The sequence below is a fragment of the Ranitomeya imitator genome, chromosome 2, assembly GCF_032444005.1.
Source record: "Ranitomeya imitator isolate aRanImi1 chromosome 2, aRanImi1.pri, whole genome shotgun sequence".
Lineage (NCBI taxonomy): Eukaryota > Metazoa > Chordata > Amphibia > Anura > Dendrobatidae > Ranitomeya > Ranitomeya imitator.
The window spans coordinates 567,609,966-567,629,704 of NC_091283.1; the positions used below are offsets into that span (position 1 = coordinate 567,609,966).

At 45.7% G+C, this 19,739-nt stretch overlaps 2 protein-coding genes across 2 annotated transcripts in view; one reads left to right on the forward strand and one right to left on the reverse strand.

Moving 5' to 3' along the window:
* The window catches only part of SEPTIN9 (septin 9), a 417,355-nt gene that overhangs the window by 275,401 nt on the left and 122,215 nt on the right, over positions 1-19,739 (reverse strand). The window lies entirely within an intron of this gene.
* On the forward strand, positions 2,030-19,621 carry LOC138665004 (uncharacterized). Its single transcript, XM_069752126.1, has 2 exons — positions 2,030-2,408; positions 17,989-19,621. The coding sequence occupies exon 2, from the start codon at positions 18,006-18,008 to the stop codon at positions 18,609-18,611; it is 606 nt and encodes a 201-aa protein (XP_069608227.1). The 5' UTR covers positions 2,030-2,408; positions 17,989-18,005; the 3' UTR covers positions 18,612-19,621.

Here is a 19,739-nt window from a genome sequence, read left to right on the forward strand (position 1 = left end):
TTACTTGAACTCATGTGCCAACTCATGGAACATGAGGAGTAATTTCAGCCCACTAGAGCAACCAGCAACAAGGAGTCACATAACAGCAAGCTGGACTAAGACAAAAAGTAAGCAAAACATAGAACAGGAAAATCAAAACTTAGCTTGTCCAGAAGATAACAGACGCAGGGAGCAAAGGCAAACAGACACGCTGATTACATTGATAGCCGGCGAGGAAATGACAAAACAGCCAGGTTAAATAGGAAACACCCATAACCTGATGGAACAGGTGGACACCAGAGACCGCAGAGAACACAAGTCACCCAGTACCATCAGTAACCACCAGAGGGAGCCCAAAAACAGAACTCACAACACTTTCCCAAGTGCTAAGCACTGGAAAATCGCTATGAAGATTGTCAATTTTGAATATACTAGATGGTGGCCCGATTCTAACGTATTGGGTATTCTAGAAGGCGCAGCCACGTGGTATGTTGCACAGGTTATGTAGTATATTGGACAGTCCACGTAGTACATTGCACAGGCCATGTAGTATATTGGACAGCCGAAGTAGTATTTTAGACAGCGCATGTAAATTGCACAGTCCACGTAGTAAATTGCACAGCACATGTAGTATATTGGCCAGCCGACATAGTATATTGCACTTGTCACGTAGTATATTGCACTGCCCACGTAGTCTAGGAATGTGGGCACTATATTCGTGTTAAAAAAATAATAATAAAGATATACTCACCTCAGCCACGGGCCCTGAAGTCCTCGCGCTTCTCTGCAGTGCTGGCAGTGGCTTCCGGTCTGAGCATAGGACCTGCGATGATGTTGCGGTCACATGACCGTGACATCATCGCAGGTCCTGGACGCATAGCATTGTTCGGACTGGAAGGCACGGCGTGCACTGGAGAGAGGCGCGGAGGACAGCGCGACATCGGAGGGGGTGAGAATAACTTTTTTTAAATTTTTTTATTTTTAACATTACATCTTTTCACTATTGATGCTGCATAGGCATGATCAATAGTGAAAAGTTGGTCACACAGGGTTAATAGCAGCATTAACGGAGTGCGGTACACCGCGATCCATTAACGCTGGCATTAACCCTGTGTGAGCGGTCAGCGGTGAGTGCAGGTCAGTGAAGCAGCGGCCATTTTTCTGGCAGCCTGTGACCGTCGCTGATTGGTCGTGGCAATGGTCGTGGGCGTTTTGCCATGACCAATCAGCGACTTGACAGACAGACAGACGCCGCGACAAATGAATATACGAATAAAACGTTACAGACAGAAAGACGAAAGTGACCCTTAGACAGTTATATAGTAAATAAGTCAATGGCTGGAAAAGCGAGGTGTTGTTTCAGCCAGCTCTTTTTATTTTATTACAGGAGCTATTTTTGAGCACTTAGCATTCATCAGTAGCCTGTATCTTATGGGTCATTACCGAGAGCGCTCACAAAAGCGCTCTGAAAAATGCCAGTAAAGCACGTGCTTTGGAGTTCTAAAACAGTGGCAGCATAAGGGTGCTTTTACACTTCCGCTACATATGCACTACAGGCCGCCCGTTCGCTTCTGTGATGCCGCATTCTGCTAACCTGCAGTGGAACGAAAAGAAGAAAAAGCTCTTCTTTTTATTCTGACACTGATAGCGGAATGCGGCATTATGAAAGCGAACGGGCGGCTGCAGATCGCGGAACCGAGCCGTTCACTTCTATGGGCAATGAGAGCGGAATGCCAGCATTCCGCCAGCATTGCCCTGGGGTCAGCTGGATGTCTGATCCAGAGCGGATTGACCTCTGGCGGCCACAAACACAAGTGTGAAACCACTCTAAAATTACAGTGTGCAAGAGGCTTTAAATCTAAACAATTTTGAACTGCCACAGAGAGAAGTGTACTGCCACAAAAAATCAGTCAGCTTCCACAGCAATTCACTTTCTACAACTATGAATTCAGTTCTGTCCAAACGTGGAAGGAGGAAGTTGGTCCATGAGAATCACATTTACTTATTTTCCAAACGAACCGCTGATGATGTCCATTCCATCTAGGTATGTGAAAAACGGTCGACTTGCAAGGGACGTGTTTGGACCAATGAAGAATCTGGCGAAGTTGTGAAAGTAGTCAATCTTCACAGTCACGCAGCACAAGCTGCAAGACCTGAAGCAATCCGACTTGTTAATGAGGCAGTCACCAGGGCAAGGACAACACAGGAGACACCACAACAGATTCTCACAGACGTCGTTTCAGGAGCCCATTCTAATGTTGCAGCACTTCTCCCAAGGAAAGCATCACTGAAGAGGACAATACGATTAGCAAGTCAACTTGGCAATATCCCAAGGTTACCTCAAACCCTTGATCAACTTGTTATCCCCCTGGAGTACCAGGAGATCAGTATTGATGGTGTCCAGCAGCAGTTCCTTCTGCATGACTCTGGTAAGCTACTTAACCATTTAACATTGTATTAAAACAATTCCATTATGCATAATTATTGCAAAGTTTATTTTGCACAAATGTGAAAAATGCTAGACTGTAAGGTGCTGATATAAAATACTATGTGATTTTTGCCTTCAAGGGAAACTTTGAGGGTAATATAATGTAGTGAGGCCTACTGATTCCAACTAGTGTTGGCCGATCACTGGAAAGATAGGATTAGATCGGGCTGATCATACCAAAAGATTGGAATTAATTCTCCAGAGCTCTCTCTCTCTCTCTCTCTCTATATATATATGCGCTCCTTGTGAGTAAAAAATGAGGGCACTCACCAGTCTTCGGTAAAGTGACTTCTTTATTAACAACGACAACTCCAGATAAAAGTCATGGCCGGGGGAGAGGGAGCCGAAACTCGTGTGAGCAGGGGAGGACGACGGCCGTTTCGCGCTATGCCTGCGCTTCTACGGGTCGATTTGTGCTCAGGACAGACAGTGGATATAGTGCACCGGCCAGACACACCCCGCCACCAAATCCCTCCCACAAACCATAGAAATACAAAAAGCACATATTAAAAACTAAAGTTAAAAACAATACATGGCTTATGGAGTACATATATGACATGGAACACAAATCGCTACTGAAGAGATGTCAGCAAATGCTATACCAAATTATCGCTCTATGACCTGTCAATTGTGTTCACTATACGTGACACTGCGCTCATAAGACAACTACAGAAAAATGGACATATCGACTCTGTCATTGAAACCAAGCGGACCCATGGCATTACAGCGCAGGATCCACCTGGCTTCACATCTCAAGAGCAGATTGTCCAAATCACCACCTTGGGCAGGCAAATTCACCTTTTCGATGCCAGCAAAGGTAAGACATTCAGTCCTACCACCGTGTTTCTCCCTCACATGGGAAATGAATCGCGGGACACCTTTTCCTGATGCTACTGACCTGCAATGCTCTCGAAAACGGACATACATCGGGCGGATAGTTTTGCCGATATAATATCGCTTGCAAGGACAGAATACAATATACACTACATGATCAGTTTTACACGTGATGAAATCATTAACCGTGTGTGACACTGCACCTATACGGAGAAACCGCTCTGTAAGGTGCTGCTGACAGCACGAGCAATGGCCGCACCTAAAATTGCCTTTAGGGGACATCCCATTTAGCCAATTAGTATTTGATTTAGTGACGCGGTTTCTTACCAATCTATCTCTTAACCTTGCACTTCTTCTATTGGCTATTAAGGGGCCTCTTGCTGCTACGTCGGCTAACTCCTTATCTCTCTCTAACAGGTGCCAGTTCTTTTTAATAGCTAACCTAATTTGCTGGTCCATGTTGCTATATTTAAAACAAAAAGTAAATCTTTTCCCAATCTCCTGTCTCTGGGAGGGCGGTTTTTTAACAACCCCTTCTATCCTCTCATTTTTTACTCTGTCCAAAGTAGATGTCAGCAACCTCTCTGGGTAACCCCTTTCTCTAAATCTGACTTTCATCTCTTCTGATTGACGGTGAAACCTGTCATGATTTGGTAATTCAGTACCACAATGGACATAGGAGTCAGAGCACATACAGTGACCTGACAATAACCCAAAAACAAAGAACGAGCTCTGAGACGTGGAAACTCTGCTGACCGCAATCCCTAATCCTCTCCAACCACACACTAGAGGCAGCCGTGGATTGCGCCTAACGCTCCCTATGCAACTCGGCACAGCCTGAGAAACTAGCTAGCCTGAAGATAGAAAATAAGCCTACCTTGCCTCAGAGAAATACCCCAAAGGAAAAGGCAGCCCCCACATATAATGACTGTGAGTTAAGATGAAATAGATTTAGCAAAGTGAGGCCCGACTTTCTGAACAGAGCGAGGATAGGAAAGGTAACTTTGCGGTCAACACAAAACCCTACAAACAACCACGCAAAGGGGGCAAAAAGACCCTCCGTACCGAACTAACGGCACGGAGGTACACCCTATGCGTCCCAGAGCTTCCAGCAAGCACGAGAAAACAAATAAGCAAGCTGGACAGAAAAAAACAGCAAACAAAAAGCAAAAGCGGAACTTAGCTATGCAGAGCAGCAGGCCACAGAAACGATCCAGGAGGAAACAGGTCCAATACTAGAACATTGACTGGAGGCCAGGATCAAAGCACTAGGTGGAGTTAAATAGAGCAGCACCTAACGACTTCACCACCCACCTGAGGAAGGAAACTCAGAAGCCGCAGTACCACTTTCCTCCACCAACGGAAGCTCACAGAGAGAATCAGCCGAAGTACCACTTGTGACCACAGGAGGGAGCTTTGCCACAGAATTCACAACAGTACCCCCCCCTTGAGGAGGGGTCACCGAACCCTCACCAGAGCCCCCAGGACGACCAGGATGAGCCATATGAAAGGCACGAACAAGATCGGGAGCATGGACATCAGAGGCAAAGACCCAGGAATTATCTTCCTGAGCATATCCCTTCCACTTAACCAGATACTGGAGTTTCCGTCTTGAAACACGAGAATCCAAAATCTTCTCCACAATATACTCCAACTCCCCCTCCACCAAAACCGGGGCAGGAGGATCAACAGATGGAATCATAGGTGCCACGTATCTCCGCAACAATGACCTATGGAATACGTTATGTATGGAAAAAGAATCTGGAAGGGTCAGACGAAAAGACACAGGATTAAGAACCTCAGAAATCCTATAAGGACCAATGAAACGAGGTTTAAACTTAGGAGAGGAAACCTTCATAGGAATATGACGAGAAGATAACCAAACCAAATCCCCAACACGAAGTCGGGGACCCACACAGCGTCTGCGATTAGCGAAACGTTGAGCCTTCTCCTGGGACAAGGTCAAATTGTCCACTACATGAGTCCAAATCTGCTGCAACCTGTCCACCACAGTATCCACACCAGGACAGTCCGAAGACTCAACCTGCCCTGAAGAGAAACGAGGATGGAACCCAGAATTGCAGAAAAACGGCGAAACCAAGGTAGCCGAGCTGGCCCGATTATTAAGGGTGAACTCAGCCAAAGGCAAAAAGGACACCCAGTCATCCTGATCAGCAGAAACAAAGCATCTCAGATATGTTTCCAAGGTCTGATTGGTTCGTTCGGTCTGGCCATTAGTCTGAGGATGGAAAGCCGAGGAAAAAGACAAGTCAATGCCCATCCTACCACAAAAGGCTCGCCAAAACCTCGAAACAAACTGGGAACCTCTGTCAGAAACGATATTCTCTGGAATGCCATGTAAACGAACCACATGCTGGAAGAACAATGGCACCAAATCAGAGGAGGAAGGTAATTTAGACAAGGGTACCAAATGGACCATCTTAGAGAAGTGATCACAGACCACCCAAATGACTGACATCTTTTGAGAGACGGGAAGATCTGAAATAAAATCCATAGAGATATGTGTCCAAGGCCTCTTCGGGACCGGCAAGGGCAAAAGCAACCCACTGGCACGAGAACAGCAGGGCTTAGCCCGAGCACAAATCCCACAGGACTGCACAAAAGTACGCACATCCCGCGACAGAGATGGCCACCAAAAGGATCTAGCCACTAACTCTCTGGTACCAAAGATTCCAGGATGACCAGCCAACACCGAACAATGAACCTCAGAGATAACTTTATTCGTCCACCTATCAGGAACAAACAGTTTCTCCGCTGGGCAACGATCAGGTTTATTAGCCTGAAATTTTTGCAGCACCCGCCGCAAATCAGGGGAGATGGCAGACACAATTACTCCCTCTTTGAGGATACCCGCCGGCTCAGATAAACCCGGAGAGTCGGGCACAAAACTCCTAGACAGAGCATCCGCCTTCACATTTTTAGAGCCCGGAAGGTACAAAATCACAAAGTCAAAACGGGCAAAAAACAGCGACCAACGAGCCTGTCTAGGATTCAACCACTTGGCAGACTCGAGCTAAGTCAATTTCTTATGATCAGTCAAGACCACCACACGATGCTTAGCTCCTTCAAGCCAATGACGCCACTCCTCGAATGCCCACTTCATGGCCAGCAACTCTCGATTACCCACATCATAATTTCGCTCAGCAGGCGAAAACTTCCTGGAAAAGAAGGAGCATGGTTTCATCACCGAGCAATCAGAACTTCTCTGTGACAAAACAGCCCCTGCTCCAATCTCAGAAGCATCAACCTCGACCTGGAACGGAAGCGAAACATCTGGTTGACACAACACAGGGGCAGAAGAAAAACGACGCTTCAACTCTTGAAAAGCTTCCACAGCAGCAGAAGACCAATTGACCACATCAGCACCCTTCTTGGTTAAATCGGTCAATGGTTTAGCAATACTAGAAAAATTGCAGATGAAGCGACGATAAAAATTAGCAAAGCCCAGAAACTTTTGCAGACTTTTCAGAGATGTCGGCTGAGTCCAATCATGGATGGCTTGGACCTTAACAGGGTCCATCTCGATAGTAGAAGGGGAAAAGATGAACCCCAAAAATGAAACCTTCTGAACACCAAAGAGACACTTTGATCCCTTCACAAACAAAGAATTAGCACGCAGGACCTGGAACACCGTTCTGACCTGCTTCATATGAGACTCCCAATCATCCGAAAAGATCAAAATGTCATCCAAGTACACAATCAGGAATTTATCCAGGTACTCTCGGAAGATGTCATGCATAAAGGACTGAAACACTGATGGAGCATTGGCAAGTCCGAATGGCATTACTAGATACTCAAAATGGCCCTCGGGCGTATTAAATGCAGTTTTCCATTCATAGCCTCGCTTAATACGCACAAGATTATACGCACCACGAAGATCTATCTTGGTGAACCAACTAGCCCCCTTAATCCGAGCAAACAAATCAGATAACAACGGCAAGGGGTACTGAAATTTAACCGTGATCTTATTTAGAAGGCGGTAATCTATACAAGGTCTCAGTGAACCATCCTTCTTGGCTACAAAAAAGAACCCTGCTCCTAATGGCGACGATGACGAGCGAATATGCCCCTTCTCCAAGGACTCCTTCACATAACTGCGCATAGCGGCGTGCTCAGGCACAGATAAATTAAACAGTCAACCTTTTGGGAATTTACTACCAGGAATCAAATCGATAGCACAATCACAATCCCTATGCGGAGGTCGGGTATCGGACTTGGGCTCATCAAATACATCCCGGTAATCAGACAAGAACTCTGGAACCTCAGAAGGGGTGGATGACGAAATAGTCAGAAATCACCATGTACCCCCTGACAACCCCAGCTGGACACAGACATGGATTTCCAATCTAATACTGGATTATGGACTTGTAGCCATGGCAACCCCAACACGACCACATCATGCAGATTATGCAACACCAGAAAGCGAATAACCTCCTGATGTGCAGGAGCCATGCACATGGTCAGCTGGGTCCAGTACTGAGGCTTATTCTTGGCCAAAGGCGTAGCATCAATTCCTCTCAATGGAATAGGACACTGCAAGGGCTCCAAGAAAAACCCACAACGCCTAGCATACTCCAAGTCCATCAAATTCAGGGCAGCGCCTGAATCCACAAATGCCATGACAGAATACGATGACAAGGAGCAGATCAAGGTAACGGACAGAAGAAATTTTGACTGTACCGTACCAATGGTGGCAGACCTAGCGAACCGCTTAGTGCGCTTAGGACAATCAGAGATAGCATGAGTGGAATCACCACAGTAGAAACACAGCCCATTCAGACGTCTGTGTTCTTGCCGTTCAACTCTGGTCAAAGTCCTATCGCACTGCATAGGCTCAGGTTTAAGCTCAGGTAATACCGCCAAATGGTGCACAGATTTACGCTCACGCAAGCGTCGACCGATCTGAATGGCCAAAGACATAGACTCATTCAGACCAGCAGGCATAGGAAATCCCACCATGACATCCTTAAAGGGAACCTGTCACCTGAATTTGGCGGGACTGGTTTTGGGTCATATGGGCGGAGTTTTCGGGTGTTTGATTCACCCTTTCCTTACCCGCTGGCTGCATGCTGGCTGCAATATTGGATTGAAGTTCATTCTCTGTCCTTCATAGTACACGCCTGCACAAGGCAAGATTGCTTTGCGCAGGTGTGTACTATGGAGGACAGAGAATGAACTTCAATCCAATATTGCAGCCAGCATGCAGCCAGCGGGTAAGGAAAGGGTGAATCAAACACCTGAAAACTCCGCCCATATGACCCAAAACCAGTCCCACCAAATTCAGGTGACAGAGTCCCTTTAAGGGCTTCAGAGAGACCTTTTCTGAAAATAGCTGCGAGCGCACCTTCATTCCATTGAGTGAGTACGGACCACTTCTAAATTTCTGACAATATACCTCTATCTCATCCTGACCCTGACACAGAGCCAGCAAATTTTTCTCTGCCTGATCCACTGAATTAGGCTCATCGTACAGCAATCCGAGCGCCAGGAAAAACGCATCAACATTACTCAATACAGGATCTCCTGGCGCAAGGGAAAATGCCCAGTCTTGAGGGTCGCCACGCAAAAAAGAAATAATAATTCTCACTTGTTGAACTGGGTCACCAGAGGAGCGAGGTTTCAAGGCCAGAAACAGTTTGCAATTATTTTTGAAATTCACAAACTTGGCTCTATCACCATAAAACAAATCAGGAATAGGAATTCTTGGTTCTAACATAGGCTTCTGAACCACCAAATCTTGAATCTTTTGTACATTTATAACGAGATTATCCATTGAAGAGCACAGACCCTGAATGTCCATGTCCCCACCTGTGTCCTGAACCACCCAAATGTCTAGGGGAAAAAAAAGGCAAAACACAGTGCAGAGAAAAAAAAATGGTCTCAGAACTTCTTTTTTCCCTCTATTGAGAATCATTAGTACTTTTGGCCTCCAGTACTGTCATGATTTGGTAATTCAGTACCACAATGGACATAGGAGTCAGAGCACATACAGTGACCTGACAATAACCCAAAAACAAAGAACGAGCTCTGAGACGTGGAAACTCTGCTGACCGCAATCCCTAATCCTCTCCAACCACACACTAGAGGCAGCCGTGGATTGCGCCTAACGCTCCCTATGCAACTCGGCACAGCCTGAGAAACTAGCTAGCCTGAAGATAGAAAATAAGCCTACCTTGCCTCAGAGAAATACCCCAAAGGAAAAGGCAGCCCCCACATATAATGAATGTGAGTTAAGATGAAATAGATTTAGCAAAGTGAGGCCCGACTTTCTGAACAGAGCGAGGATAGGAAAGGTAACTTTGCGGTCAACACAAAACCCTACAAACAACTACGCAAAGGGGGCAAAAAGACCCTCCGTACCGAACTAACGGCACGGAGGTACACCCTCTGCGTCCCAGAGCTTCCAGCAAGCACGAGAAAACAAATTAGCAAGCTGGACAGAAAAAAACAGCAAACAAAAAGCAAAAGCGGAACTTAGCTATGCAGAGCAGCAGGCCACAGAAACGATCCAGGAGGAAACAGGTCCAATACTAGAACATTGACTGGAGGCCAGGATCAAAGCACTAGGTGGAGTTAAATAGAGCAGCACCTAACGACTTCACCACCCACCTGAGGAAGGAAACTCAGAAGCCGCAGTACCACTTTCCTCCACCAACGGAAGCTCACAGAGAGAATCAGCCGAAGTACCACTTGTGACCACAGGAGGGAGCTCTGCCACAGAATTCACAACAGAAACCCCTCTTCAGTGTTGTTCACCCGAGGAGAAAATACATCTATTCGTATAACAATAGTTTCTTGCAACACATAAAATATTATCGTAGGTACGTCGATGATATAGTAATAATTTGGGACAGGACAAAAGATGCATTTAGCGATTTTGTGGCGCACCTGAATTGGATCAATGATCTAAATATGGTTTTTACGTCAGTGTTCGGGGGTGAACGGCTTGAATTCTTAGATGTTGCCTTGGAAATTAAAGAAGGTAAGGTCTGCACTTCACTTTTTCGTAAACCGGTAGCGGCCAATACCCTGATGCATTACAACAGTTATCACCCCATGCATACGAAACGAGCAGTACCGTACAGCCAATTCTTGAGAGTGAGTAGGGTGAACAACACTGAAGAGGGGTTTCACCGTCAATCAGAAGAGATGAAAGTCAGATTTAGAGAAAGGGGTTACCCAGAGAGGTTGCTGACATCTACTTTGGACAGAGTAAAAAATGAGAGGATAGAAGGGGTTGTTAAAAAACCACCCTCCCAGAGACATGAGGTTGGGAAAAGATTTACTTTTTGTTTTAAATATAGCAACATGGACCAGCAAATTAGGTTAGCTATTAAAAAGAACTGGCACCTGTTAGAGAGAGATAAGGAGTTAGCCGACGTAGCAGCAAGAGGCCCCTTAATAGCCAATAGAAGAAGTGCAAGGTTAAGAGATAGATTGGTGAGAAACCGCGTCACTAAATCAAATACTAATTGGCTAAATGGGATGTCCCCTAAAGGTAATATTAGGTGCGGCCATTGCTCGTGCTGTCAGCAGCACCTTACAGAGCGGTTTCTCTGTATAGGTGCAGTGTCACACACGGTTAATGATTTCATCACGTGTAAAACTGATCATGTAGTGTATATTGTATTCTGTCCTTGCAAGCGATATTATATCAGCAAAACTATCCGCCCGATGTATGTCTGTTTTCGAGAGCATTGCAGGTCAGTAGCATCAGGAAAAGGTGTCCCGCGATTCATTTCCCATGTGAGGGAGAAACACGGTGGTAGGACTGAATGTCTTACCTTTGCTGGCATCGAAAAGGTTAATTTGCCTGCCCAAGGTGGTGATTTGGACAATGTGCTCTTGAGATGTGAAGCCAGGTGGATCCTGCGCTGTAATGCCATGGGTCCGCTTGGTTTCAATGACAGAGTCGATATGTCCATTTTTCTGTAGTTGTCTTATGAGCGCAGTGTCACGTATAGTGAACACAATTGACAGGTCATAGAGCGATAATTTGGTATAGCATTTGCTGACATCTCTTCAGTAGCGATTTGTGTTTCCATGTCATACAGTACGCCCAAACAGTGTGTGTGTATATATGTGTATATATGTGGGTGGGTGATGGTGGTCTGGCACTTTTGGAACTTTGTAATGCAATAAAGGATTTGTATAGGACTTCAGCAGTGCGGAGGTATTTCTTCATGGATGCATGTTAAGTACGGGCGGAAACCAACCCCTGCTCTAGCAGCACACTGAGTCCTCAGCAACAATCTCAGTTGAGCCACTCTTCTTCCAGTTTTCTTGCATATATACAGTACAGACCAAAAGTTTGGACACACCTTCTCATTTAAAGATTTTTCTGTATTTTCATGACTATGAAATTTGTACATTCACACTGAAGGCATCAAAACTATGAATTAACACATGTTTAATTATATACTTAACAAAAAAGTGTGAAACAACTGAAATTATGTCTTATATTCTAGGTTCTTTGCTTTGATGACTGCTTTGCACACTCTTGGCATTCTCTTGATGAGCTTCATGAGGTAGTCACGGGAATGGTTTTCACTTTACGAGTGTGCCCTGTCAGGTTTAATAAGTGGAATTTATTGCCTTATAAATAGTGTTGGGACCATTAATTGTGTTGTGCAGAAGTCTGGTGGATACACAGCTGTTAGTCCTACTGAATAGACTGTTAGAATTTGTATTATGGCAAGAAAAAAGCAGCTAAGTAAAGAAAAACGAGTGGCCATCATTACTTTAAGAAATGAAGGGCAGTCAGTCCGAAAAATTGTGAACATTTTCAAAGTGTCCCCAAGTGCAGTTGCAAAGACCATCAAGTGCTACAAAGAAACTGGCTCACATGAGGACCGCCCCAGGAAAGGAAGACCAAGAGTCACCTCTGCTTCTGAGGATAAGTTTATCCGAGTCACCAGCCTCAGAAATCGCAGGTTAACAGCAGCTCAGATTAGAGACCAGGTCAATGCCACACACAGTTCTAGCAGCAGACACATCTCTACAACAAGTGTTAAGAGGAGACTTTGTGCAGCAGGCCTTCATGGTAAAATAGCTGCTAGGAAACCACTTCTAAGGACAGGCAACAAGCAGAAGACACTTGTTTTGGCTAAAGAACACAAGGAATGGACATTAGACCAGTGGAAATCTGTGCTTTGGTCTGATGAGTCAAAATTTGAGATCTTTGGTTCTAACCACCGTGTCTTTGTGCGACGCAGAAAAGGTGAACGGATGGACTCTACATGCCTGGTTCCCACCGTGAAGCATGGACGAGGAGGTGTGATGGTGTGGGGGTGCTTTGCTGGTGACACTGTTGGGGATTTATTCAAAATTGATGGCATACTGAACCAGGATGGCTACCACAGCATCTTGCAGCGGCATGCTATTCCATCCGGTTTGTGTTTAGATGGACCATCATTTATTTTTCAACAGGACAATGACCCCAAACACACCTCCAGGCTGTGTAAGGGCTATTTGACCAAGAAGGAGAGTGATGGGGTGCTATGCCAGATGACCTGGCCTCCACAGTCGCTAGACCTGAACCCAATCGAGATGGTTTGGGGTTAGCTGGACCGCAGAGTGAAGGCAAAAGGGCCAACAAGTGCTGAGCATCTCTGGGAACTCCTTCAAGATTATTGGAAGGCCATTCCCGATGACGATCTCTTGAAGCTCATCAAGAGAATGCCCAGAGTGTGCAAAGCAGTCATCAAAGCAAGAGGTGGCTACTTTGAAGAACCTAGAATATAAGACATATTTACAGTTGTTTCACACTTTTTTTTGTTAAGTATATAATTCCACATGTGTTAATTCATAGCTTTGATGCCTTCAGTGTGATTGTACAATTGTCATAGGCATGAAAATACAGAAAAGTCTTTAAATGAGAAGGTGTGTCCAAACTTTTGGTCTGTACTGTATAATGGCTCCAAGCTGCGCTGTTAAAAAATAAACAAACCCAGTTATTCAACTCTCTCCGGTGTCCAGCGCTGTCTCCGGCAGTGCAGGGAATTCCGAAATCCCAACGCTATGCATTCTTGGTTGTGCATCACCACCTCTGCACATGTGCCGGGCTGTTCTGTGACGTGATGTGTTGCTTTCCCAGGACCGTCTAGTGAGCGGTCCTGGGATCACTCTTCATTGTAGTTATAGTACGGCAGGCACAGAGGCGGCGATGCGCCGCCCGGATTTCGGGATTCCCTGCACTGCTGGGCTAGGAGCCGTAGCCAGTTACTACAATTACTAAAGCTAAATATGCACACATGCTGTACGCCCGTACAGTGTGTGCGTATGTGTATATATATATATATATATATATACATATATATATATATATATATATATATACAAACAAAAAGAAAACAGCCGGACGGCACCACCGCTAACGAAACTGTGGGAACCGCTCACCTGTGTCCTGAAGGTTAAGCTCGGTCCTGGGTGCGAAGCTCCGCTGGAAAACAGCCACAAATGAATCGCAAGCATGAAGAAAGGAGCGCACTACCTGGACGTCCGGTGCAGGTAAACTTTATTCCAATCACGTAAAATACATCTTCACGACCGGGGGTGCTATGATAAGAGTGCGGCAAAGCTAGAAGACGGCCGTTTCGCGCCCAACTGGCGCTTCAACGGGTCACTGACCCGATGAAGCGCCAGTTGGGCGCGAAACGGCCGTCGTCTAGCTTTGCCGCACTCTTATCATAGCACCCCCGGTCGTGAAGATGTCTTTTACGTGATTGGAATAAAGTTTACCTGCACCGGACGTCCAGGTAGTGCGCTCCTTTCTTCATGCTTGCGATATATATATATATATATATACGCACACTGTTCGGGCATGTATGCCCGGACAGTGTTTTCAGATTACGGAGGATTCCGATTTTTAATTATGATCATCATCATGATCTGGCTACAAATCGGATCGTAATTTAAAATAACGATCAGCCTGAAAATCGTAATAAATTACGATCTTCAGTGATCGGATCGGCCAGCACTAATTCCAAATATGCAGCATTGTACTGGCCATACCTGTCCTGGATGCTGCCCCGGAGTTCAGCCTCGCCTGTCTGGGGCATGCACGGGATGAACTGCCATCGCCGGCTGATTCCTCGGCTCTCGTAGTTCAGTCCTGCAGATCCGTGGACAGGTCAGGCAGAACTCCGGAGCTCAGGTGAGAGATACGCCATGATTTGCAGAGGCATTTTGCCTGCTGCTTGCAAGCACTTTTTAAGCGCTCTGGCAAAACGCTTCTGCAAATAGGGGATGTGGCCAAGCTCTGCTATGGGCGTGGCCATGCCTTGCTGTTGCCTAAACCGAGCGTTTTTCCATTGGTTTGCAGGCATTTTTCAGGAGGTTTCCCTCTTGCCCATTCCCATGAATGGGCAAGTTAAGCACGGGATCCGCCGGAAAATAGCTTTAAAGCTATTTTCCGGTGGGGCGTTTTCTGGCCCCAGCTGGAATCTGCCCGTAACCCGCACCATAGACATGAAAGGGCGGGTTTCATTCAGGAAACACAGCACGGAATACGCCTGTAAATCCAGCTTGTCTGGATAAAGCCTGAGGCCTCGTGCCCACTGATGGAAGGGGATTGCGGAGCGGCATCTCCGCAGCGGCTGTAATTGCGGTAGCAACTGCAGATCCCACAGGAATCTATTTGTGCCTGCAATTGTGGCCACTATTGTGGTACCCTAATTCTGTATCAAAATCTTCACTTAACTCTATGGATTTAGGTGCAGGTTTTAGTGCAGGATTTCAGCCTCTTATCTAAATGGCTGGAATTTTCTTTGTATAATGGCAGCATACATTGACATGCTGCACTGCATGTTTTTTTTTGTAAACAACATTTTTTCATCAGCATGTGGATGGGATTTACACATTAATGCTGCATATGACCCCAGCCTAATGGACCATTCAGTTATGCCTTAGGCCAAAAGCACACTGGTGATTTTACTCGCTTTTTTTGCATCCTGCACAATCCTCTCAATGAGACAGCATAGTCACGAACGTCCGCCCTGCCCACCCGACGACTAGCGCGCCCATCCGCTTGAATGGAACACCTCATTCAGGCGGGCGGCCCTCCCAGTCGTTCATTCAGACTTCTAGCCGCACGCCGCGTCTGGATGCGGCTGTCAACTAGACAGCTGTTCAGCATGGAGGCGATCGGCCGTGCTGAACGGCCGTCTAGTTGAAGGGTCTAAAGGTACCCTAAAAATGTGACCTATGTGCCGGGCTGTTCTGTGACGTGATGTGTTGCTTTCCCAGGACCGTCTAGTGAGCGGTCCTGGGATCACTCTTCATTGTAGTTATAGTACGGCAGGCACAGAGGCGGCGATGCGCCGCCCGGATTTCGGGATTCCCTGCACTGCTGGGCTAGGAGCCGTAGCCAGTTACTACAATTACTAAAGCTAAATATGCACACATGCTGTACGCCCGTACAGTGTGTGCGTATGTGTATATATATATATATATATATATATATATATACATATATATATATATATATATATATATACAAACAAAAAGAAAACAGCCGGACGGCACCACCGCTAACGAAACTGTGGGAACCGCTCACCTGTGTCCTGAAGGTTAAGCTCGGTCCTGGGTGCGAAGCTCCGCTGGAAAACAGCCACAAATGAATCGCAAGCATGAAGAAAGGAGCGCACTACCTGGACGTCCGGTGCAGGTAAACTTTATTCCAATCACGTAAAATACATCTTCACGACCGGGGGTGCTATGATAAGAGTGCGGCAAAGCTAGAAGACGGCCGTTTCGCGCCCAACTGGCGCTTCAACGGGTCACTGAGCCGATGAAGCGCCAGTTGGGCGCGAAACGGCCGTCGTCTAGCTTTGCCGCACTCTTATCATAGCACCCCCGGTCGTGAAGATGTCTTTTACGTGATTGGAATAAAGTTTACCTGCACCGGACGTCCAGGTAGTGCGCTCCTTTCTTCATGCTTGCGATATATATATATATATATATATATATATATATATACGCACACTGTTCGGGCATGTATGCCCGGACAGTGTTTTCAGATTACGGAGGATTCCGATTTTTAATTATGATCATCATCATGATCTGGCTACAAATCGGATCGTAATTTAAAATAACGATCAGCCTGAAAATCGTAATAAATTACGATCTTCAGTGATCGGATCGGCCAGCACTAATTCCAAATATGCAGCATTGTACTGGCCATACCTGTCCTGGATGCTGCCCCGAAGTTCAGCCTCGCCTGTCTGGGGCATGCACGGGATGAACTGCCATCGCCGGCTGATTCCTCGGCTCTCGTAGTTCAGTCCTGCAGATCCGTGGACAGGTCAGGCAGAACTCCGGAGCTCAGGTGAGAGATACGCCATGATTTGCAGAGGCATTTTGCCTGCTGCTTGCAAGCACTTTTTAAGCGCTCTGGCAAAACGCTTCTGCAAATAGGGGATGTGGCCAAGCTCTGCTATGGGCGTGGCCATGCCTTGCTATTGCCTAAACCGAGCGTTTTTCCATTGGTTTGCAGGCATTTTTCAGGAGGTTTCCCTCTTGCCCATTCCCATGAATGGGCAAGTTAAGCACGGGATCCGCCGGAAAATAGCTTTAAAGCTATTTTCCGGTGGGGCGTTTTCTGGCCCCAGCTGGAATCTGCCCGTAACCCGCACCATAGACATGAAAGGGCGGGTTTCATTCAGGAAACACAGCACGGAATACGCCTGTAAATCCAGCTTGTCTGGATAAAGCCTGAGGCCTCGTGCCCACTGATGGAAGGGGATTGCGGAGCGGCATCTCCGCAGCGGCTGTAATTGCGGTAGCAACTGCAGATCCCACAGGAATCTATTTGTGCCTGCAATTGTGGCCACTATTGTGGTACCCTAATTCTGTATCAAAATCTTCACTTAACTCTATGGATTTAGGTGCAGGTTTTAGTGCAGGATTTCAGCCTCTTATCTAAATGGCTGGAATTTTCTTTGTATAATGGCAGCATACATTGACATGCTGCACTGCATGTTTTTTTTTGTAAACAACATTTTTTCATCAGCATGTGGATGGGATTTACACATTAATGCTGCATATGACCCCAGCCTAATGGACCATTCAGTTATGCCTTAGGCCAAAAGCACACTGGTGATTTTACTCGCTTTTTTTGCATCCTGCACAATCCTCTCAATGAGACAGCATAGTCACGAACGTCCGCCCTGCCCACCCGACGACTAGCGCGCCCATCCGCTTGAATGGAACACCTCATTCAGGCGGGCGGCCCTCCCAGTCGTTCATTCAGACTTCTAGCCGCACGCCGCGTCTGGATGCGGCTGTCAACTAGACAGCTGTTCAGCATGGAGGCGATCGGCCGTGCTGAACGGCCGTCTAGTTGAAGGGTCTAAAGGTACCCTAAAAATGTGACCTATTTCAAGTTTGGAAGTAATTTTAATTTTAAACAAAAATATATCATTTTCCACTGCGACAATATATGTTGTAAAAAACTATTGGTTGGCCCCTTCACACTAGATTTTGCTTCAGGTTTTTTATTATGAAATCCGAAAATCTGGAGCAAAATGTGAGTTTTTAATGTGAGATATGAACAGAGGCTTCTGATTAGGATATTTTTTTTTGTGAATTTATCCCAAAATTCTCTGTCTGCTGCTTGTTACACTTTTTCTGTTATTTCCTCTACTAATACTTTCATTTTAAATTAGGAAATGGACACAGCCGTATGTTCATATTTGGAACAAGAGACAATCTCCATCTACTGGCACAAAGTAAAGAGTGGTTTGCTGATGGCATGTTTTTCACTACACCAGCCTTGTTTAATCAACTTTACACAATCCATGTAGTCCACAGCGGCCTTGTTGTTCCGCTAGTGTACACCTTGCTGACAGACAAGAGCCGTTCTACATACCAGAGGTTGCTGCAAGAGCTGAAGAACTTGCAGCCTGGACTGCAGTCAGACAACCTGATGTTGGATTTTGAACTAGCTGCAATACAGGCATTTGAAAGTGAGTTCCACAACCTTGTGAAGACTGGTTGCCTTTTCCACTTATCACAGTCGGTTTGGCGTAAAGTTCAAAATGAAGGACTCAAGATGCAATACCAAGGTGACCATGAATTTGCCCGTTGGATACGCATGATACCTGCCCTGGCCTTTCTACCACCACAGAATGTTGTGCAATCATTTGAAGAGTTGGTGGAAGATCCTGACTTTCCACAAGAAGCAATACCTATTGCTAACTATTTTGAAGACAGCTATATCGGTCGAATGAATCGCAGAGGACGTCAAGCACCTTTGTTTCCAATTCAATTCTGGAATGTGTATGAGTGAACATTGAATGATCAACAGCGAACAAATAATGATGTCGAAGGATGGCACCGTAGCTTTCGAGAAACATGTGGTACTCTTTTCCAAAATATATACCGGTTCATTAACTGTCTGAAACATCAGCAAGAGCTCCATAGTTTTGAAATTATTCAGATAATAGCAGGAAATCCCATTGCTGCAAGAAACAAAAGGTATGCTGCAATTTCAGCAAGGGTTAAACGTATCGTGCAAGATTTCAATAATAGAAGCTTGATGGATTATCTGAGAGGCATTGCCTACAGCTTTGAATTTTAGTTCATGGTCACATATTGTATGTTTTGAGAGCAGTGTTCTTAGCTGTAAAATAATTCAAGCATTATAACCTGTAATTTGTATTTTCTCTTTTTCTCTAATCCTTCCCCTCTATACCTTTTTATGTTTCTTGTTTAAACAGTTTTGATACATACAGTTAAAGCATAACTCTACAAAAAATATGTTATGTTATAGTACCTGTGCCCATGATATTCATTTCCAAAGGAGACCTTCCAGCAGCTTCACTTCTGTGTGAAAAGTCTCATCCAAGTTAAAGCTCCATGTGCTGCAGGATTTCAGGGGTTGCTAAGGAGGTTGTTTCTCCTTAGTAGCAGTACTTGTGGATGGATTCTAGAGGGTGTGGCTGCACAGGAGCATGCAACTAACAATATATTCCCTATGATGTATAAAGGGCTGCTGGTTTACGGCCCTCTGCAAAGCCCCCCTATGTGTTCCATCCTGTAATGGCTTTACACAGGCAGGGGGAGCCCTCCTCTTGTCCAGGAAAGAGCACATGAGCGGAGGGTGAAAGGGAGCTTTGCATAGGGCTGTGAACAAGCAGCCCTGAATGTATCATAGGGAGCCAGGATCCGTTCTGCTACCAAGGGGGCACGACCTCCTTAGTAACCAATGAAATCCTACTATTTTCCTGTCTGTTTGTAAAATGACTCATCTAGAAAACAAAGTTTTAAAATAAAAAAACTAATTTGATCAGAATTATATATCTTAGACTCATATGGTGTATTATTAGTGATAAGCAAACCTGCCAATGTTCAGTTCAGGCAGGTCTTTCCCGGATGCGAAAGATCCAGGAGCAAATTGCTAGAGGCAAAACATCCA